Below are 22,493 nucleotides of genomic sequence, written 5' to 3'. Positions count from 1 at the left end.
TTTAACTGCTATCAAAGCACCGCTTATTGACATTTCAATAGACCAATCGCTGCTTCTCATCTGTAAAGGCCCTCCGGTGATAACCAATCAGATGGCAGCAGGGGGCGGGACTACGAAGCGTGTCATTGCAGGTGGTGAGTAGTGTGATCCGGCGGTGTGTTATTTTCCTCCAAATTCAACTTCCAGAAAGAAATTCATCGGTGGTACCGTGACCTCCATCTTCGGTCGACACTTGTCCATCATTTGTTCGGAGTTTGGCAGTCAGACTCGAGCGACACAGATTGGCAATTAGGAGAAATCGTTATTAGCTAACAGTAACTGTTAGCTAACTTGTCCCTACATACCAGCTGCCTCAGCGCTGTATGTGCGGCAATAACATGTCAGCGCCTTTACCTGCCATTGTGCCTGCTGCCCGCAAAGCCACTGCAGCGGTAAGTTAACCAGGCAACACTAACTCTTGACTAGTTAAAGTTAGAGTCTACTTACTACCCAACTAACTAGCTAGATGGCAAAAAAAACTGCAGCCAAATTATGCCAAGTGCTAGCCTGTACCTGCCTCTGTAAGCTAAGTGTGTTTGTTTTTTACAGGTGATATTCCTGCATGGGCTTGGTGATACTGGGTACGTGGAGAGAGCTTTTGTTCTCTCCCTTGATGGAAAATGATTATTGTCTTTTTTCTTAAAGAGATCAATACACTTGTATTGAACCTGTTTAATTGTGTGCACTTTGCCAGGCATGGCTGGGCAGAAGGTTTCGCAGGCATCAGGATACCACATGTGAAATACATCTGTCCACACGCGTAAGTATTCACAGCAGCTACAACACCACACAGAGTGTCTCCAAGTGCTGTAAAAGTCTGAGAGCAACTAACTCGAAGGCCCTAAATAGGTTTGAATGTCTCGTCTTCCACTCTAATTGTGTATACGTGCGTACAGATCTCCAAACTTGCTGTTAAACTTGTTTACAGTTGCAGCAACATTAATTTGTTTTGCACAGTTGAGCCAAATTCTGATGTTGCTTTTCTCCGATGATTACAGTCCCACCATGCCTGTGTCTTTGAACATGAGAATGTCCATGCCTTCTTGGTAAGTGCCACAGTTATGTGCACGTATTTCAACAGACGGTACAGTCTATACACAGCGAGCCTCACATGTTTTCTCTCATGTTTAGGTTTGATATCTATGGCTTGAGCCCAGATGCAAATGAAGATGAGAGTGGTATTAAAAGAGCGTCAGAGAACAGTATGTCTCTATAACTTTAAATTCATGTTAAGAATGTGCTGCCCTTTTTTGTCTGAGTTGCATTAAAGAGCTCGTTTCTGTCCGAGTCAGGTTTGATTGGAAGTGTTTCCCCTTAATTTCTCCACAGTTAAAGCTTTGATAGACCAAGAAGTGAAGAATGGAATACCTTCCCACCGAATTATCCTGGGTGGATTTTCACAGGTAGGTGCGGCATGTAGCGCAGATGAGTACACTGTTTTTACTGTGATTCACTGTTTAGGTACACTATGTACTTGAATAATACATTACACAATTAATTCTTAAAATATAAATGCTAAATACAGATTCATACATAAGATTAATAGTATAATCACTGCTATAATTCTATGTAGGCCAAACCTTCAGTTGATATTAAGCACAAAAGGTAACAACATTCACCCATTAACAGCTCTAAAGATCAGAAATTAACACGTAGCTACAAAAACCAAAGTGTAAAAATGGTAGTTCGACATTTTACGATGGGCTATGTGCAACACTGTGTCTTGGCTCTGAGCAGTTACCAGGCAACCAGACTCCAGGAAGTTACTGGCCAAGAAATAGTCAGTCAGACACACAACCCCCCTGAACTTTCAATAGAGATCACAAGGTCAAAACCGATAGGAGAACTTGAGAGATTTGCGATTCAGCAAATCAGAGTCACTTTGTGCAGTTTCAGCTCTGCAGGAACGTACAGTGATCGACAGCCTGTATGTGAGCGACTAATTATAAATAGATAAACCTCAAATTAGCTTCAGATATGTAAATCATAGAGAATAAAATTAGGGTCTGTTTTTTTTCATGCAATAGGAGCCTGAAATGACCTCCATTCTTTGCTGATACGGTGCTGATTCTTGAAGCTTTATCTCTATGTTAATTATAAGCAGAAGAGAGATAAGGCAAGGATTTTTTTTTTTTCTCAAAAATGTTGGTTTGTTTTTTTTTTCCAGGGGGGAGCTTTGTCTCTCTACACGGCTTTGACGACTCAGCATAAGCTAGCTGGAGTGATCGCTCTGAGCTGCTGGCTTCCTCTCCGCAAGTCCTTCCCTCAGGTGGAAAAAAAACTGCCCCTGTGCTTTTTAGGTTTTTAGAAGTAAATATTCAAACAGAAGTTTACAGGACTTGTTCACCTGAAAGTTAAAATTTATTATCTGGTTTGTTGGTTGCAATTTAATGTAGTTCCACACATCTTTTGAGTGCTCAGAAACATACATAAATTGCCCCCAATGTTAATTATATCGTGAACTATTCCATTAATTGAATTAGTTTAGGGATATCCCATAGCCAGGCCATAATCTGTCATAATCAGATAATAAGAATAATCCTAATCTCTTCTATTCTCAGGCCTCTGCCAACAGTGCTAACAAGGACATGCATGTCCTACAATGCCACGGGGATTCCGACCCCCTGGTCCCCTACATATTTGGCCACCAGACAGCAGAGAGGATGAAGAGCCTCGTCAATCCAGCCAACGTCACCTTCAAGACGTATCGTGGTCTACCTCACAGCGCCTGTCCGGAGGTCAGTGTGGAAAAAGCCACATTTGATTCTGGAGCTCTACCTGCTGGCTTTGTTATACATTCTTGTCTCATTTTGCATTCACGCAGGAAATGGTGGATATCAAACGATTCATAGAGAAGCAGCTTCCTCCCATCAGCGATGAGTGAACTCTGGATTTGCCGCACAGCCGCACACCATCATCAGAGTCCTGTGGGCTTGACTCGGACTTGGTGGACTAGAGGAATCACTGACTTACTTGACAATAAACCCACGCTGCTACTCATAGAGCCAGACAGGACTAGGGCTACACGTTAGCCCGGCAGAGGCATGACTGTAACAATGCTGCATCCTGACCTGGAGCCACACACAGTCCTCAGTGTTACAGTAGAGTAACGGTAGTTGCTTGATTGTAAAGCTGTTTGCCATCGAGACGAGCCATTTCCTGAGGGAAACGTATGTAATGGAATAACTAGGGCTATACTTTATGGTTTAATACCTACTATCTCACAATAAATGGCCTGTTGTTAAATGTTCTTTTCTGTTAATGTAGCTTCTGTGTAGTAGTTTTGAAACAAGTTTATTATTCGATAAAGTAACTTCTCTAATTAAGGCATTTTATCAAGCAAAATGGAAAAACTTTGTTGCTTCCAGCTCCTCAAATTTGAGCATTTGCAGATTATTATTATTTTTTTCTATTTAAATTTTTGTAACTCAAATAATTTTGGTTTTGGATTTGTTCTTGCACAAAACAACCAACTTCAAAACATCAACCTGTGCTTTTGTAACACCTAATGGACATTTGTCAGTATTTGTGACATCTTATGGACTAAACAATGAACCTTAAAATAATCAGCAGTTAATTCTAATGGAAAGAATAATTTTTTTAGCCTCAGTCTGTAGAATGTTACACAAACCTTTAAGCATTTTCAAGCAAAACATAATGCAAAAAATACATTAAAATGTACCATTCAGACAGCTCAATATGCAATCCAAACATGAAGCATCTCTCAAATTAACTGTGAATGTTAACGACACACAACAGCCAAAGCAACATATGATTGTGCTTTATTTGTGAGAATTCAAATAGCTATTTCACACAAATTCCTTTTTAAATACACAAATATATCAGTGGTCATGGTCACGTATTAAGTTTTCTTCCCTGTTTTGTTGAAATTAAATATAATATGACTAATATCACAGTATTGAAACACACAGACAAGATCTATTTCCGGGTATCAGCTCATTGAGTTGTAAAAATTTTTATCTTTGAGAAGAGCTGAAAGCACCAACATATGAAGTCATTGTTGCACCATTCATGTTAGATCAAAGGTGCTAGTGTAGAAGATCTTATTCCAAGGCACTTTCCTTCTTCTTAAGTTACTGTTAAATAAAACCTAGTTTCTACAAGAACTGGATATGCATTAAGGCTCACAATATACCTAAATACAAATGCAGTGCTCACAGATACATGCTTTCCCTCATTAGACAAGGTAGAAAAGTGCAATGTCAAGCGCTAGGGAATATATAAAAATATAGATATGTTTTCGAACAAGTAACTGATGCTGGATCAAGCATTTGTTTTTGTTTCCTCCAAGTGTTTTGGTAAGCTAATCATGGGTAAATAAACAGCAGTTACAGCTGGATAAAGAACGGTTTTAATTAGTGTTCATTTTCCTGTCTGTCTTTCTCTAAATAGCTCGACTCCAACAGGAACACAAAACTCCTTCGGGTGGGACGCATGCGCCATTTGGAAAAGCTAAGAGTGTGGCAGTGGCGAGTCTATGGCTCAGGGGGGGGTTCCTCCAGGCTCTTCAGCAGATCTGCGTACGCGGTTGAGTTCATGTAGCGGGGATACGAGTCTCTCTGCATCAGCGTGTAGATCTGCTGCTGAGCGTCGTCGAACGTGTGCGAGGTCGGCTCCAGCATGTTGCGGTTTATCACGTCCCGGACACGAGAATCCAAACTGACCTGCAGAAGATGAAAAGATTTAGGTTTTACGAGGAGTTGCGCGCTGTTTTTTTCGCTGTGCCTTTATGCTAAGCTAAGCTAATCCGCTCAAGGCTCTGTGATATCAACCTTCTTGTGTCTGAAGAAGATGCCCTGTGCTCTGGGAAGTTCTCAAACTTTCCGATACTGTATGGCCAAAACCAATTCACTGATTGGTCATGAAAGTCATCTACATATCAATTGATCATGAAAATAACTAGTAATTGCAGCCTTAAATTATGATTTTCGTGATCAGTTAAGCATAATTATAGTCTGTGAGATGTCACACAATGCTGGAAAATGGCGGTCACGCTGTCTCGCCTGAGATAGCGTCTTTTTAAATTAGGTTATTTTGCCCCCAAAAACAGTACAAAAACCCAAAGATATTAATTGAGCAATATACATAACTAAAACCACCACTACCACTACTGAAACCAGAAAGTTTTCCCTAAATAGATGACTAAAACGATTAATTTAATTAGTCGATTAATTTTCTGTCGATCGACTAATCGTTCCACTTTCTTTGAACGCTATGCGTGTGGCTCTAATGTCCCACAGTCCTCGTGAGCAAATCTTCCCTTTGTGTCTCACCTCTTTAGGGGAAAGGATTGAGATGAAGTCTTCGTATATTTGGCGGACTTTCTCCTCCACCACAGTCTTGTTGGTCTCCTTTTTGAGCTCCTCGCAGGCGAGCCAGAACATCATGTTCTCCTCGCTGAACTCCGTCCGCAGAAATTGCCTGAAGCAGCTGCGACCCGCTGCACTTTTCATCACCTTTTCAAACGACATGGACCAGGAGCGAGCGTCCTCCAGGGTGGGCTTAGGGCTTGGAGATAAAACAACACATTGGTTTATTGTTATTTAATTCTCTCAGTACGCTGTATGAAAGAGGGTGTTCTTGGAGGGGTCTCAGTGTTTAACCATTACCTTTCTTCACAGTTAGTGGTTCCTTCTGTCCTGCGCTCAAAAGTGGATCTCTGTACTGTCTCGTCCTCACTCCTAACAGTCAAACTGGAAGAAAGCACACACACACACACACACACACACACACACACATAATCAGACTGGTTTTGCTTTGATGAAAGGGCCATAAATAGCCCATCACACTGTTTTGATTTGCCACCAGGATAATGAAGCTGAGCATTTAAAATAACTCCTTTGATATCAGCCCTCATTTCTAAAAATATCGGAGTAGGCTACAAGGTGAAATCACACCTGCCTGCCAAAGACCAGAATCTGCTACATAAAGCACTACATGGCCATAAGTATGTGGAGAACCGTACATTAAAGGCAGGGTCTGCAGCTAAGAGTAGCTTAGAGTTTCAATGTATCCAGCTGAAAATATCCCACCCACGCTCTCCTCCAAAACACATGAACGCTTGCTGCCTGGAGTCCACGATAGTGATGAAGAAGCACGGCTACCTCAGCTCCACGGCCGGGTCTCTCATTCGTTCTTTTCACAACCGCCGACTCAGGACTAACAAACTATTCTGTTAAAAGCCACAATCATATGAACACAAGCAAAATGGCACAAACACACCGCCACCTTTAGCTCGTAGCTGATGCTCACCCAGCTCAGAGTGGACTGTTAGCTCACTAAACGAGACATGACATGACAAATGAGTGGACGGGCTTATCACAGGCCTGTGAACACCACAGACGCTGGAGTTTTTTTTTCTTTGTTTGTCAAACCATTTGAGTTATTGAGCAGTGTTTCTAAATTAAGTCGCATACCCTGCATTTAAACCCCTTATGTGATTGTTGAGTATCTCTTGCTGGATCGTTTGAAGCACAATATTGTTTAAAATATCACTGCAAAATGTAGTGGTGAGACTCCACTTTAAGGAATAGTTGGACATTTTGGGAAAGATGTTCATTTGCTTCCTTCATTGAGAAGCTTGATGCAACACTGTATGGAGCTGGAGCCAACTGATTGTTAGCTTAGCTTAGCACAAAGGCTGCAAACAGAGGGGAGCAGATAGCCTGGTTCTGTCCAAAGGTGACAAAAGAAGGCATCTTTTGTCAGCACGCCATCAGTTCATTGATTAACATATCTCATTTGTTTAATCCACACATTTACATTAACATTTAATCACGCTCAGTCTCTCTGCAGGCCTATTACACCGTACTGGAGGCACTGGAGGTTGTTTGTTCCACATCAGAACACCTACAGACGATCCAGGATGACCTAATGGGGAACGCTGGGAACGTCTGCGTAAATGCTAATGTGTGTCAACTGTCCACATCATCCTGCGGGGATCGCCTGCGCATAATTAAAATGGTACCAACACCTGATGTACAGTAGCAGCTGGTTGTGGACTAATTGGTTCAGGTGAGAGATGGAATTGATATAGATGTAGAGACAAACCGTATTACTCATCCCCAGTGGAGTGAATTAACATGGCCATGTTCTGCACACAACAGGCAGGCTGTTCTCAGAGGAAGCGCAAGTTGATGAGTCCAAAACAGATTAAAACCCCTGAGGCTTCCATCCAATGAGATCCAGCATGGGTTCACAGCTCCAACGTGTGTCTGTTTGTCTGGGATGGTGGCGTGGGCTGTGGTGTTGTTGAATGAGTCGGAGGACGGAGGCAGAAAAGAAGTCGGACCCACTGCTTAGCTGCTGTTCCCAAATCAGGCCAACAGGGACATCATCATCATATAAAATGATGCTGCTGTGTCACATTATATTCAGTATCTCACAGGTACGTATGATTTTTCCACTGGCCTTTAAGAAAAATGCTGTGCAGACTGAATTTCTGCCAATTTCAAATTTTTAAATACACTGTGTGTTGTTTTGCACTCTATTACTCATATTCAATAAAAAAAAATACCAGCACAGACTTCTCTTATAACATCTCATTTAGAGCCAACATTTTCCAAAGCGTGAGTGAACGTGTGAAGTTGCACTCACAGGCTACAACATTCCTGCAGAAAATCAAGCTGGATAACAAAAAAAAAACCAAAATTAATCATTTAGCTTATTACAAAATATAATTTATATTATTCATGGAGAAAAAAAGATGAAAAATGCACTTAGAAATCCTAAGTGTCTAAAGTGCAAACAGTATGATCCTTTAAAGAAACATTTGAATGAACAAAATAATAAAATAAAATAAAATTGTGCAACAGTTCACTTTTTTTTGGAAAGACAAGTCAAAGTTAGTGCATTTCATATTATATGATTGAACCACATAGATTACACCCTAACACACTGGCATTATTATGCATAATGTGTTGGCCGTCACGGACAGGAAGAAAAGAGAATTGTCCCATGTTCAAGACAACTAATCAATTTATTATAAACATCAGTATTTTCTTTGTCCCCTGAATTTTCAAAGAAGTCTTGTGAATCTCCATCCGACTGAAATAATCTTTCTCTCTTTCTGAGATCTGTTACGTCTTTAGGACATCTTTATTTTCTCATCTTAAAACAACCTGTTAATACCTTTCATTTGTGCGTACTTACAGCCTTCAGTTTATTTGTGCTACAAACAAACTGAGGACAGTCTGCTTCTAATTGCTCTTTATGCTGATGTAATTGATTTATTATCTGGGTCATTGTTTTCTTGTGCGGCAGCTGAGGGCTGGGGGTGTGTGTGAGCTGTCTGTGTGTTTGCAGTGCACAGTGTTCGGTGTGTGTGTGTGTGTGTGTGTGTGTGTGTGTGTGTGTGTGTGTGTGTGTGTGTGTGCGCTGTGCTGTCTGTGTTTGCATGTGTTTTATTTTTTATTTCAAGGTTTAATAAATTCAAATTATGAGAAATTTCCAGTCCAGTCATATTCTAGGCAGCCAGAACAGTTCATTTATATTCTGCACTACATTAAATAGAGTGTAACACTGACTTTACTGTCACTCAGCCTGAAACAGGGCTCCAACGAATGACTACTTTCCTTATTGATTAATCTAAACATTATTTTCTCAGTTAATCGATCAATTGTTTGGTCAAAAATAATTCGAGCAAATCATGAAAAACACCGATGATAATCTCAAACAGTCCAAGCTGACGTGTTCAAATGTCTTGTTTTGTCGAACCAACACTCCAAAACCCGAAAGATGTTTAATTTACAATGAAAAGCAGCAAATATTCCCATTTTTTGCCTTCTATGAGGAGTCATTCACTGATTATGAAACAGTCTCAGTTTATTACTGAAGACCTACATCAGGAAATGAGACCATCAGAGGGAAAACTGGATATTATTGGCTGCCTCTGTACTTCTAACTGCCTGCCACTGGGTCTGAATCCGCTGTAATGATTTCTCCTGGCTCTCATCGCTCGGCCCGGCTAGTCTCACTGGAGGTTGGAGATGCCGTTGCTCTTTATCCAAACCCAGCGCTTCATTCCCTATGTGTGTTTCTACTTTTCTACAGCGCTAGAGCCGCTCGTGTGCTGCCCTCATTCACAGAAACACTACCGCTTCTGTCCACAGGGGCCGCCAAAATCTACAGAAAGTAAAAATTCCATGTAGCTGCTTTAAAAAGTGACCAACAGACCAATCAGTTATCAAATTGTTGCTGTATATTGACTAATCCATTAACTAAGCGATTGTTTCAGCTCCTCTCTGGACTTAAACGCCTCCTGTTGTTTTATTTCACACCACGATGCCGGCTCAGGAATCTGGTGCAGCAACTGCATAACATAAATCAGATGAAGACGTGCTTGTGCTTTGTAAAGATGCTGATTTAGTAATGACAGCCAATGGAGAATAAACAGATGAAGAGACAGATAATGGATGCCCCCCCCCCCCCCCCACCACCACCACCACCTCCTCCTTGTGCCTTGGACCACATATCTCTGTCTCCGGCCCTGCTGTGTGGGAAGCAGTGGAGTGTCATTATTACCAGGAGCAGCTACAGCAGCAGCACCAGCAGAAGCAGCAGGCGTTTGAGGCGTTGGTGGGGGTGTTTCCCATTCTGTGGCGGGCTTGGAGGACACTGGCAGCTGCTTCCTGATGAACCTGCATCTGTCTCTTACGCATCTCCACCCGCTCTGAGCCCATGGACTGCGGGGAGAAGACCACAGTGAGAGGCGGCTGGGGCTTTTAAACTGGAAGATTATTACCGCATTAGGCACAAAAACAAAAAAAAAAAAAACATCTCAAGATCCAAGAAATCAGATGAGATTAAAGATCTGACAGGAAGGGTGCAGATCCAAGGAGGCCCGAAAGAGGGGAGTGAACGAAACCTGATCGATAAAGCAATCAATATGATCAATTTGGATCCTTTAAATGGTAGTGATAGCATTTGGATTTAAGCAAAACACATCTTGCGGAATGCACGATCGTGACGCGCGAGGTCAACTTCTGCGCACTGCGCCCTCAAGAATCGACAGTTTTGGACGCAGAAGGGAGGCGTTTGGTGCGTTTAGGTGCAGGTATCGCCGTGCAAACAGCCCGGGAAGCCAAAGGCAAATGTTGGATCATGCTGGATGTAATAAAACCAAATTGTGATGAGCAACAACCTCCCTCCTCCTCCTCCTCCTCCTCCTCCTCCTCCTCACCATCCTCCTCCTCCTCCTCTGTCTATGAGGGATGAGCAGTAATGATAGCGACAAGGCGTTACTCTTGGACCGCAGCAATCGCATCTATCAGTCGCATTCACTAGAGGATACACGCACACACACAGATACACACGCAACACACACACACACGCGCGCGCGCGCACGCACGACTGGTCGATTCAATACAAGCAGCCTGGAGCAAACAGCGTGCAGCCATTTATAGAAACATAATGAAATTATTTGATCTGAGAGGCAGATAATTTACAGTCAGATGATTTTTGCATTCAAGGCAAAAAAAAAAAAGGCAGCAGATCCTCGGATGTTTACATTTGTTGGAACAACGATGTTACAATCTTAGTGCTGAGCACAATATGCACGAATTGAAGATGAATCCTCTTATTTCTGCTTGCTGCTGGATTGTCCACATAAAGATGCTCCAGCCTCACTGGAGCCTGAAATTCATCCGCCTTATTCCCCCACCCACCCCCCCAAAAAAAGATACACAATCACGAGGGGAGGTGATGATTTCAGAACACTGTTGAGAAGTCAAATATAAACGTGTACTCACTGTGTCACCATGAATGCCAGAATACAGGTGATTTTTGGCTCGATCACATCCGACTGCCTCGACTTGACACAAACCAGTTGGTTTCCTCTGCGCGCATGCGTCTCCTGCAAGTGTGAAAAGATTTTTCTGCGCCCGTGCGTTAACAGCCGGAACACAATGTGCGCTGCTGGTTGCAGCAATGGCTCCTTCAGGACAGACTGAGGCTGGCGGAGGACTGCGGAGATGCACGGATGATATTTAGATTTCCCGTTACACGAGCTGCTGCTGGTGTATTATCAATAAACCTTCTCATACTGAGATTCTAGTTAAGTAAATTATGAGGAAATGTATCATATCCATCCCGTTGCTGCTTCGCTTATCATTCATAAAACTGCAAAACAAAAAAAAATGTAGAAATTTATAAATATTGCAGGGTGAATTCTTGATTCCTAACTGACCAGCTGCCAGTTTGTAAAAGCATTCATGCAAAAGTGGGGTACATGCGTGGGTGGAAATAAGTTGTGGGCGCCAAAGCTCTGAATAATTCAATCAAACATCTGGAAAGACCTAATTCCCGCATCTGCAGATTCACCTCTCCTGATGCGCCCAGGAGGCGCAGTGCCGCCTGCGTCCACCAGAGGGCGGTAGAGGTCCATTTAAACACGCCTGTGTTTGCTGGCACACCCGAAGGATGATGGAGACGAGCAGAGAGCAAGTCAAGAGAACTAAAAGTTGATTCAGTGCGTTATGAAAACAGAGATTGATCAAACTGGATTATATAACAAACCCTGCATGGTCTCTGTTTGGCCTTGAAGGCTGTTTGTATGTGGCAGCTTGGCCCCATACAGACCTCTATATGGATTTTGACCATTTGACCATTCTGTTATATTTCTCCTCAATTCTATATTTCTGCACAAAAGTCTAAACGCTGCTGTGGTGGAAATTAACTGTCTGCTTAAGTCAAGTTTCTTATAATTCAAGTATTTCCATTTTATGCTGTTTTATAACTAATTGTACTCCACTACATCTAAGAGGGAAATAAAGTGCTTTTTCGTCCACTGCAGTTACTTTCAAGAGTTTTATTTTGCACAAAAAACATGCTTAGTTTATAAAATGCAACATCATGTTGAAGATTAAGTCTGTTGTTCTTGTAACATTTCAGATGTCTATGAGTTGTCAGTCGTTCTTCCACTGAGAGATTTCTCCTCTAAACTGGTCTCTAACTTGAATAGAACCTTTCTAGTCTTTTCCAAAACTCATCGTGCTTTTGCACCACATTCACATTCACCCACTCACACATCATTCATACAGGAGGAATCGAAGTTGGAGGAGATTCTTTCACACACATTCACACCAAAGCACAGATTCAGGAGCAAGTTGAGATTCAGTGTCTCACCCAATGACACTTTGACTGGTGATCAAACCACCAATCTGCAAATGGTGGATGCCAAAAGAGATGAAATTATACAAAAAAGTCCACAAATATGACAATAGATTCATGTAGCAGACTTTTGCTCTTTCCTCTTTCCTACCGGATTAATCAGATTAATCAAACACCACACCACCAAACTGTATACAGCAGTTGGGTAAATCTAACTCCACGACCATCTACAACAGCTAGATGCTAACGCTACAGTCTAATAATGGAATATATGACGATATTGTTCATGTTTCTGCTAAACTGATACCTTTGATACTTTACGTATATTTTGTTCTGTATGTGGATTTTGAATGCAGGACTGGATTTTTTTTATTTTTGACGTTTTCCTGAATTGTTTCATTGAATTGGTTTGTTAGCAGAAACTAATAGTCCAAGACATCAGACTGAAATAACACATCATGTGTAATCTCTGTGTATTTATATTAATGTAATTGTGCTCTGATTAAAAGGGTTCAATTTATTCTAGATGCTGTTTGTTTGTAGTTATAGACTGTAGCTAGCTAGCTAAATTCTCCAGCATTGGATAATCTGACCAAAGCAGAATTTCTCACTCATACACTCCCAAAACACACATAAAGGAGGAAAATCAGTCAAATTGATCTCATTTTCCTCCTTCCTGCTCCCAGAGTTCATTGCACTGCACATACTGTGGAGTGAGATTACCCACTGCAGCAGAAGTTGCAAATACGACACTGGAAATATGCTAAATGGTGATTGCAACAGAGGAGGAATATCCATCCTCTCCCACTTTGTGGATGGGAGACGGCTATAAAACAAATTCAAGGCACAGAAAAGTGTCTCCCCCTCTAAGCCTCCTGATAAATCATACACCTTCTAGCCGTAGTAATCTTTGGGAGGGATTGCCTCTTTAATGGACTCTGCTTTCTGGTGAGATAACTGTTACTGTGATCTACAGCGGGAACATATAAGCACACGTGTGAACCCTTTAATCTTTTCACATGGGTGTGAGCACCTATAAACCGTAAGCAAATCAAACTCGACTGTATCATTTATAAATTCAATAAGATATCAATTTCAGACCTTTCAACCTTGTACGAAAAAGATCCATCTTTTTAAAACACATCCACTAAATCAGCCACCCAGCTGTCTGCTGCTGCTGCTGCTGTTTACAGCACAATAGAAATGTGCACTCATGTTCACTCTGCTTGCTCTTTTTGCCATTCTCCCAGTCTGAAGCTCGACCCATAACGAGTCATTATTGCTACGTTGGCAGTGGGTAAAAATCTTTTAATTAGCTGAGGCTCAAAAGTCGTCGTTTTTCACTCATTTTTTGCTCTGTAATTTAAAGTGGAGTCACGCACTGTGAGCCTCTCTCCAGAGTTTATCTCAGAGCCACAGAGGCTTCCGCTGTAATGACTCCTCTCTTTTTTTATAATCAGGCTGATTACCTTTCTTACACAGCTCAATAACTTGGTCGGCCATGCTGGACGGTGAGACATGCGAGTGAGAGGGAAGGCAGAGAGGGCCTGCAGGCCGCCGCAGGGCTCTGCTGCACCACAGAGGCTGTCGAAGGAGAAGGCACTTGGAAACATGTCCTTGGATGAATCACAGTCACTGCTGACACATTTGACTGGATTCAGAGATTGTTTCCAAACCGGTTTCATCAGTCTGACTAGGTGGAAGCAGGTCATTAACCATGTAAAGTGAAACATTGTCATTATGGTAAGAAATTGATGTGCACAGGAGAAACAACTTAACCCTTTATTTAGTATTTATAACAATTAATGCATAATTAATTAAGACATTTGCAGACAACTTCTCCTGTGTATTATATATTCATTAGTAATGTATATTTATGAAGACTTTTCTTTCACTCTTCATGACAGCTGAGCAAACTCTACATGTTGATGAAGGCCATGGTTTGCGGCTAAAATCTCCTGGAGTTAGGAAATAGTTTAAAACATGCAAGTGAATTATTTGTGCCTACGTGTAGACAGTTAAAGGAAAAGCTGGATGTTTTGGTTCCTTTTCTTGCCCAGAATAAGATGAGAGATGAACTCTCATATGTGTCTGTTTATTACAGAGCTAAAGGAAGACGCTTAGCTTAGCTTAGCATAAAGACTGGAAACAGGGGGAAACTGCTAGCCTGGCTCTGCCCAAAAGGTAACAAAATCCACCTAGCAGCACCTCCAAAGCTCACGAAGCAGCATGTTATATCGTATTTTTGTTTAATCCGTACAAAAATCTGATAAGATGACAGCTTGCTGCTTCATGGGCGCTGGGTGACCACTTCCTGACTCTGAGCAGTTGCCAGGTAATCAGTGGAGTGTGAAGGAAGTTACTGTTCTCAGCTCCTGCACTGATAAACACTTCAAAATGCCCTTATATCTGTTAACAATTGTATGATGTTGGATAATTGAATAATCAGTTAATCAATAACTGATTTTTTTGCCACTTGGAAGCAGCAGAAACAAGTTGTGAACATTGACATAACAGATTTTACGTCGATACGATAAACTTGGTAGCAAACAGTTGCATATTTTCACAGCCAGCAGTTACAGAGCAACATTATCTTTATCATTTGGAGTAAATCTCAGTGTTTGATGTTGTCGTTATAAAACCTGCAGTTTAAATCTGGTCTCTGTCAAACACAGCTCAGATTAAAATTCAGCATTTAACTGACACAAGAATAATTAAGTCATCATAAGTCATTATCAATCAGGAGTGGTTATTTTTCCAATTTAATCTTCAATGCACATATAGGAACACTTTTTTGCAGGTAATTTCCAATTTGACATACTAGAGGAAATTGGGGGAAATTAATTTGCTATGAATGACTAAACACTTGGTTACCATTCTGTGACGGGAACATCATCCATATGATTCTTTGCAGCAGGGAGGTAGAAACATGATGATGAATTTTACCTTTCTAGGATTTGTAGCAGAGCATTAAACTTTTATTTTTCATTCAGGACTTGAATTAAAAATGTATGTTTCCTCACTTCACTCTGTACAACGTGCGCTCTTGCTGCATGCATGGTGAGTAATGCTTCCTAGACCTACCAGATCCCAGTGTGCAGACTTGTACTGTATTTCTACATGCATAGTGTATGTTTCTGCATGTGCGTGTGGCCAGAAGTGTGTGGACAGACAAACGTGACATCCTTATGTGATTGCCGAGCATCTCATTCCAAAATCATGGACATTCATCTACTGCTGTAACAGTATCCACTCTCCTGGGAAGCCTTTCTATCAGATTTCTGAACATGGCTGCAGGGAGCTTCTCTCATTCAGCCACAAAAGCATTAATGAGATCAGCCGCTTATGTTGGGCGACATTGTCTGTTGATGTTTCAAGGACTGAGGTCGACGCAGGTTCTTAAAACCATTTTCTATGGATTTCCCTTTGTATGCATGAGCATGGTCATGTTGAAACAGGAAACAATCTTTTGCAAACTGTAGCCACACAGATAGAAGCACAATGTTGTCTAAAACAGTAGTTCCCAACGTGAAGAACATAAATCTGAAGGGTCACAAGAAAAAAAATGTGAAAGAAGTAGATATTCATGCTCAACTTTTTCTGAGTGATCTTTGATTTTCGCTTTTTACTTTACTTTAACCTCTTCGGGCCTCACGTTTAAAATATCCTTTCTGTTGATCCAGCACAGAAAACACACCAACATGTTCGATGAATCCATTTTTAAAGATGTGGTGGTAAAGATCATCTAATAACATCTAAAAAATAGAAATATATTGTATATAGTCTGTCCTCTGCTTTTGTACCTTTTAACTTCAGGGGCTGTTTGCTTCCACGCTGTACACTCAGGATTGAACAGTAGCAGCAGCACCTCCCATTAGCATAATGCAATCCAATACAATAGCCCTGCAGTCAGAGTGCATGCAACTCCAGTGCTCCCAGGGGAAGAGGCTGTAATGAGAAGCACAAAGCGCAAGTAATGGAGTGATGAGGGCAGAGTAACTTCATATTCACGCCTCAGTTGCTGCCGAACAGCAACAGTGTCCACAGGAAGTCTAAAAGCATGTAAACACGTAAAAAAAAAAAAAAAAAAAGGGAAGTGGTCTCAGCGCTGATTCTTTAATATGTTGTTCTTTGTACACCTGGGAAACTGAAATCATTTATTGGAGTCTGACTTATAAAACTGATCTGTCATCCAGCTGTCATGATAAACTGAAGGTCTGCATCCACCTCCTCTCTGTCTCTGGGTGTTCAAACATCTTGTGTGCTCCATACATCGTGGTGGTTTCCATCAGGTGGGTGCTGGCTGTCTCCAACATCTGTCTGAATGCCTGTAAAGATTTAATGTTCTTTCATGTCCATTATTCTGTTCCAAGGATTAACCTGTCTGCTGTGGACAGCGACTTGGAAAATGTGGAAACTAATTAGACATCTCTGAGAGGTACAATGAAGGTTGGGAGAAATGGAACATGCTCCTCCAAAATAATTGGACTGAGACAGTGAAAGCTTGCTGATCTACTGCTGCACTGAGGCAGTAAAAAAAAGGAAGAGGCATCTCTCCTCTCACCTACTTCATGCCAGTTGGGCTCAGGGTTTGTCAGGGATCCATCTTATTTGGTCATTACCGGTGAGAGATATAGTACATGTTAAATAGCCTCCTACATTATCAGAAGCTGCACGTGTTCTGCTTTACTTTCATTTCCCCAGCAGTATTATGGCTGGTTATATTTCATATAGGTAGAGAGCAGAATGGAGGCAGAGGTTTTCAGACTGGGGACGTGTTATACAATCCTCCTATTTTAAGAGTCTAAGATAGGATTTCTCCCAATTTGATATAACAGAAGCACATCCTAACTAACTTTGGGAATCCTATCTCTTCATCCTGTCTTATCTCAGTTTAGGAAATCCTAATGACTCAATCCAACATTTCTTTCTTTTAGGTCTCTTACCCAGCAAGTAATGCTAGTTTTCTCATCTCGCTAAGCTAAATATTATTAACTGTGTGACAAAGTGGGTGAGCGCTCATTGCTCCTCACCACTTGTCCCTGGACATGTTCATGGTACATTCTACTTTCTGTTTTCCTTATGTGTGTTTTTCTTTAATTTAACCAGGCCAGTGAAACATTAAGGAACATACTATCCCGGGTTTGTTTGTGTCATTAGGTTACAGTTTACATCTAGTGCATGAAGGATTAAAGTAAAACACAGTTATTTAGTTCAGTTATTCTTTCTTAAGTTGCAGGTAAAATGTGGTTCAATTGTTCCTTCCTTTGTTTATAGGCCTACTTACCTTTGTTTGTTCTGGCTCACCATGCAGGTGTAGTGTTTGGAGAGGAGGCCGGCCCAGCACTTCCCCAATTTAAGGTGTTGGTGATGTCAGCGTTACATCATTGGGTCGGACCAAGTGGAGGGTGTTTTTTTCCTTTTGACAAATGTTTCGTTGGTATTAAAATGCATAAATTGTTGTTTTCGCTTGTTTAGCTTGTGGGGAAATGGTTAAGAAATGTCTAGAGGTTTGTAGTGTGTGTTGAGATTTAATTTGCAGATTTGTTTGCATTCACGGTACAGACTACGTCACCATGTTATCGAATGGTAGAGCTGAAGTGAGCCAAGGTGGGAATTGAATGCCCTATATAAAGAGTAGGTACTTGGATCCCTGGGAGAGAGAGATGGATTGACAGAGAGACAGCGACCTGAGGGCTGTGCTGCCACAGTATAATATATATATTTTTTTTTTTTGAGTAGCTATAGTTTAGTTTTGAACTTATGTTTCTTTGTAAATAATTTTTGTATTGTTTTGTAATTTAGATTTAACTTCATGGAGCACTGTAAAACCTCACCTCTTTTGAACTCAAGAAGTCTGCTGAGTCTGCCTGCCTACCACCTTCCTTGACCTTTTTGGCCGGACTACTCCACAAACTGTTGGTTTTACTCATTGAAATATATTCAAACATACAAAAACTGGATCTCCATTCGCAAAACAACAAGTGGGAGAGACCCTTGTCACCAAGTCGGCCTCTCCAAAGCTGGTCACAGTTGCTCGGCTAGCAGCAGGATCATGGCCTGGGGTAACCTGTATCTACAACATATCCTAAGGCTCTGCCATAAACCTCTCAGTGAATATGTTCTGCCTGTTGACATTTTGCTGGTTGTGTAGAAACCACAAAAGAGCAGCCATATGGATTAATGTTAATGCTTTGTAATATCTTCATTGTATGAAGGATGGTTATTTTACCAAACCAATCATCCCCATTGAACCTGAAAAAAGGCTTAAAAATGTACACGCTCTACTCTAGTTTTGGATAATCTGCACATGATGAAGGAGAAAGAGAATATCTGTTAACGAAATGTATTCTTCCACCTTTACAGTCTGTTTGTTTGCATAAAAATATACTTTATCATGATTAATCATATGTGGTTTAACAGTTAAAAACACTAGATTACCTGAATTAGATTATAATCAAAGGCTTGCTACAGCCAAATCACCAAACCAGAAAATTAAAGAAAATAGTTCATTTTTGTGGCATAATATTTTAACTATATGTTAAACTGATGTAAAAAAAATCAGATTCCAGTCTTACCTAATATGTAGTTAATGTGCTTTGGCTTCACAGGACACTGGAGTGTCCTTCTCCTTGATGCTGGAGGCAAAGACAGTTCTTCCTACTCTCAATCGCTCCGTGATCCTTCACTCTTACGCCTGGGGAGTTGCATCATCACGAGCGCCCACAGCACAGCAGGTAATTCACAGCTAACACCATTGGCATTTTCTTTTTATTTTCAGCAGTTTGTTTATGACAAAAGGAGCAGGAGTCCTCTGGGTGGTAGATATATGCCCACACACATGCAGCGGATCATTGACTCTTTGACAGCCCAACACGTCTACATCACAGCAGCAACAAATGGCTTCAATGACAGAAATGCAGCTTTTATAAACATATAATTTACTTAAAAGTATTATTTTTCATTCCCTCTTTAGTTCAGTGCTGAATGTGCAAATCCATCTGAATTGCAGCTTATAGTTTTGCTCTAAAATGGCACAAAATTATTTAAAGCTCTAAAGCTTCCCAAAGACGAGTTAGCTCTCTGCTGTTATTTGAATCGAGTTTCCTCCATTATCTCTAGCTAAATTAACTATTCTTAAAGGTACTAGAAGTTGTTGTGCTGCAAGTGTTTTATGTTATGAGCCAGTGATGTGGCTTACTGTATAACTTTATTCTGTGTGTTACTTATCTGTTTAAAATCTGCTTCAGTACTTTTTTGCATCCAGAAGTCCAATGTCATGATTCTTCAGTTGTTTGTTAAGCTTTTAATCCTCCACACTGAGTCATGGTGATTCATATTCAGTGTAAATAAACGATTTCTTTTAATTCTTGATTCTAATTGCTATAATAGGCCCTTTATGTCTTGAGGCATGATTTAACTTTTTTGGATGCATTCGCTCGAGGACTTTAAGAGTTAAATGTCATCTAAGGCCTTTGCTAACCATTGTGTGGCTAATTACTATATTTTAGTGACTTACATAATTGACAGTGGTGAGTGCGATAGCTGAGTAATGAATCAAGTAACACTGTGGTTAATAGGACCCAGTGGTATTGTATGCACAAGTATTATGTGCATACAAGGTATATCCATAATTCCGTGGATTGTATAATATTTTTTTTCTGTTTTGAAGGTGAAACACGTTCTGTTCTCATTTAAAGATTAAATTAAAATTTTAAGTTTGTTCAGTGCAATTCGGATATTCAAAGTGCTGTACTGTAACTTGTAGATTTCCATAAAGAGAATGGATTGGAATAGAACATTAAATCTCTGTGGCCTTGTGAAATGCATATATTTGGTGTTTTTGGACAAGCATTAAATTCATGAAAAAGGCCTGAATATGATCAAAAGCAGCTTTTATCCTGGGGAAGGTCAGGCACACAAAATGATATCATCAGCATAAAAGCAGACATTGCAATGCAGAGTTGAAAAATAGAATTTATACCTAAAATAAGTGGTGCAGGGTCTAATACTGATCAATGTGGGACACCTTCATCAATTGAACTCCAAGAAAGATGTGATTTGAACCAGGTGTAAGCAGAATATGGCTGATTATCATTTAAAAAAAATATATGGTGCCAATACAAATACCAGTACCTTTAAAGTGATACCGATCCCAAAAGAGTACTTCATTTGATACCTTTTCTGTGTTTGATGAGGTGCTTTATCAAGATACTCATATTCCCAGAAGACAATCCTTCATGATTTATTTTCATCAGAGAAGTACAGCTATACTTTTGAATAATGTGGTGGCATCTCAGCACGCTGAACTGCCAGCTATGTCACATGCTTCACCACCACAGCCTTTATGGGTTGTAGCTGCTGTGGTACCGGTCCGATCACATGTCTCATTAAAATGAAGAATACTTTCAGTGATTGGCTGCAAGCGAAAACATACAAATAGTTTTTTCTTGATCTGGGTACCAAAAGGATTGAGCAAAGGTATTTCCTGACTAGAGACATTTCAATACTACTTGATACTTGGTTATTAAAAGGTATTGGATGCTGACACCCAGCCGTTCATCAAAGCCAGTGGAAAGCAGCTCTTTGTCTTTGACAAATCTGCCACCAGTGCAGCATAATGATGCTTATTAAGAAGTGATGTCATCCACAACAGAAGTTGCAGCACTTATTGCTCTATGGTGAGTTGACCAGAAGGCAAGTTTCAGTTCAAATTTAGAGCAAATTTTTAATACATTTCCAGCAAATCTGTAAAACAAAATGCAAAATTAATGTGTGTTTCCATCAGCCTCTGTTATGTGAATATTTCAAGTTGGAATGCTTTGAGATAAACAGCTGCTGGCTTTTTCTTGAGTGCCATTAAATCATTGCTAAGAAAAAAGCTCCTTGAAATGATGTAATTAAAAGAGTGCCTGTCAAACCTCAAACAATGGAGACAAAGTTGACTGTAGCCACCCTGTGACCCTCTAAAGACAAGCAGTACAGATGATGGATGGATGAATGGATGGACATTCCACATGGAGGCATCTGCAGTTATTTCTTTTGTCTTTTTGCTCAGTGAACATTTGAGTCACACGCTTCATTTGCGTCATGATTTATTCACTAAATCTGTTTCCATTACACTTTACTGCATTTTGTTTTGCTTCCACAACTTTTCCCACCTCAGCCAAATGTAAAAACATTGCTGTTTTTTTTTATGCAACAGCAAATTTTAAGAAAACAGGTGAATAGAGAAGCATTTAGTCATTCTAGGATTTTAGAAAGACCTTAGATGTATACTTATGGTTGTTTAGGTCACAAGAGTCACCTGTTTTCTGTGTTGTGGATACCAGATTTGGAAAAAAGTGCTCATCTTGTGGTTCAAAGGTTGGCTTTGAGAATTTCAGATTAACCTTTAGTTAACATTATTTGCAGAGGTTAATGACAAATCACACTGACTTCATATGCTGGCAGCATTTTTAGTACTCCCGACTGAGAGTGAGGGCTTGAGCCTTATGTATTGTGAAGTCATTTAAAGGGAATTAATAGCCTGGAGATGAGTCCAAGCTGAAGATCAGCTCAAGAAATAAATGGAGAGGGACATCAATTGAATGTGTTGAAGTAGATGCTATTTTCCTTTTTGAAAGTTGGATAAGAGGGTTACTAATCCTGTCTTGATGATTGGCCTTTCAATCAGCTCTATTCAAAGCAGTAAAATGAATAAGAAATGCAATTTGACCCATTATTTATATCTATGAGGTGCATCAATACAGAAACCCCTGTGGGAGCCTGCCTATCTATTATAAAAGGTGTTAAAGAAGAAAGATAATTACACAATTTTGCTATTAGACAAGATGTTTATTTTCAAACACAATGCACAGCTGTGGACATGGATGGTAGAGGTCACCTTGTTGCTGCACAACACAACAAGTAAAGTTATGTGATGTTTAATTAGCAGGAAGCAGAATAACAAAGGAGATATATAAAGAAAAAGTAAGCTCATTGTGAAACAGAAGAGGTGGATATTTTCTATATCAAAGCAGCAAAGATTTATGCCTATAAAGTCCATGTTTCAAAGTCTTCTTCTTCTTGTGTTTACAATGTGCACAGTGTGACTAAAGCTAGCTGAGACATTTTGTCCAAGGAAACACCACAATCATGTTTAAAAATATGTCCCTGCTGTGGCCCAACCATTGAAAATAGCAGGCACATTAAGTTTCCCCTGCAATGCCAGACAAAGAACAACAGCACAGTACATCACATTGCTTTTACAGCTTTTGCATCTTTTGTAGCATTTCACCACTTTTGTAGTGATTTCCATGAAGTGAACGATTACATTCCTTTCT

At 40.4% G+C, this 22,493-nt stretch overlaps 2 protein-coding genes across 3 annotated transcripts; one reads left to right on the top strand and one right to left on the bottom strand.

Moving 5' to 3' along the window:
* The first annotated feature begins 112 nt into the window (after positions 1 to 112).
* LOC139220963 (acyl-protein thioesterase 1-like) lies at positions 113 to 3,285 on the top strand. Of its 2 annotated transcripts, none has more exons than XM_070852856.1 (9): positions 113 to 431; positions 589 to 620; positions 734 to 799; positions 1,038 to 1,085; positions 1,171 to 1,241; positions 1,369 to 1,442; positions 2,207 to 2,308; positions 2,601 to 2,777; positions 2,864 to 3,285. In XM_070852856.1, exons 1-9 carry the CDS (start codon positions 363 to 365, stop codon positions 2,921 to 2,923), a joined length of 699 nt encoding a protein of 232 aa, XP_070708957.1. In that variant the 5' UTR covers positions 113 to 362; the 3' UTR covers positions 2,924 to 3,285. The 2 variants fall into 2 exon arrangements, with proteins under 2 accessions (XP_070708957.1, XP_070708958.1); XM_070852857.1 differs by having other exon boundaries at positions 117 to 134.
* A 1,136-nt stretch (positions 3,286 to 4,421) lies between these two features.
* On the bottom strand, positions 4,422 to 10,834 carry LOC139221286 (regulator of G-protein signaling 20-like). Its single transcript, XM_070853225.1, has 5 exons — positions 10,817 to 10,834; positions 9,583 to 9,743; positions 5,670 to 5,753; positions 5,334 to 5,568; positions 4,422 to 4,724 (listed from the first exon to the last, which is right to left on the bottom strand). Exons 1-5 carry the CDS (start codon positions 10,817 to 10,819, stop codon positions 4,536 to 4,538), a joined length of 672 nt encoding a protein of 223 aa, XP_070709326.1. The 5' UTR covers positions 10,820 to 10,834; the 3' UTR covers positions 4,422 to 4,535.
* Between the last annotated feature and the right edge of the window lie 11,659 nt (positions 10,835 to 22,493).

This window comes from Pempheris klunzingeri, chromosome 21 (assembly GCF_042242105.1).
Source record: "Pempheris klunzingeri isolate RE-2024b chromosome 21, fPemKlu1.hap1, whole genome shotgun sequence".
NCBI lineage: Eukaryota > Metazoa > Chordata > Actinopteri > Acropomatiformes > Pempheridae > Pempheris > Pempheris klunzingeri.
The sequence above is the reverse complement of the archived record's forward strand: the minus strand, read 5'-3'. Positions and strand labels throughout refer to the sequence as shown.

What these genes read in the sequence shown, in the direction of transcription:
- LOC139220963 (XM_070852856.1), top strand. Translation starts at nt 363, where the DNA reads ATGTGCGGCAATAACATGTCAGCGCCTTTACCTGCCATTGTGCCTGCT. An exon ending in CATGGGCTTGGTGATACTGG is followed by an intron (nt 621 to 733) that starts GTACGTGGAGAG and finishes GCACTTTGCCAG; the next exon opens with GCATGGCTGGGCAGAAGGTT. An exon ending in AGAATGTCCATGCCTTCTTG is followed by an intron (nt 1,086 to 1,170) that starts GTAAGTGCCACA and finishes TCTCATGTTTAG; the next exon opens with GTTTGATATCTATGGCTTGA.
- LOC139221286 (XM_070853225.1), bottom strand. An exon ending in TGCTGCTGTAGCTGCTCCTG is followed by an intron (nt 5,754 to 9,582) that starts GTAATAATGACA and finishes GCTTTCTTCCAG; the next exon opens with TTTGACTGTTAGGAGTGAGG. An exon ending in CAATCCTTTCCCCTAAAGAG is followed by an intron (nt 4,725 to 5,333) that starts GTGAGACACAAA and finishes CATCTTCTGCAG; the next exon opens with GTCAGTTTGGATTCTCGTGT.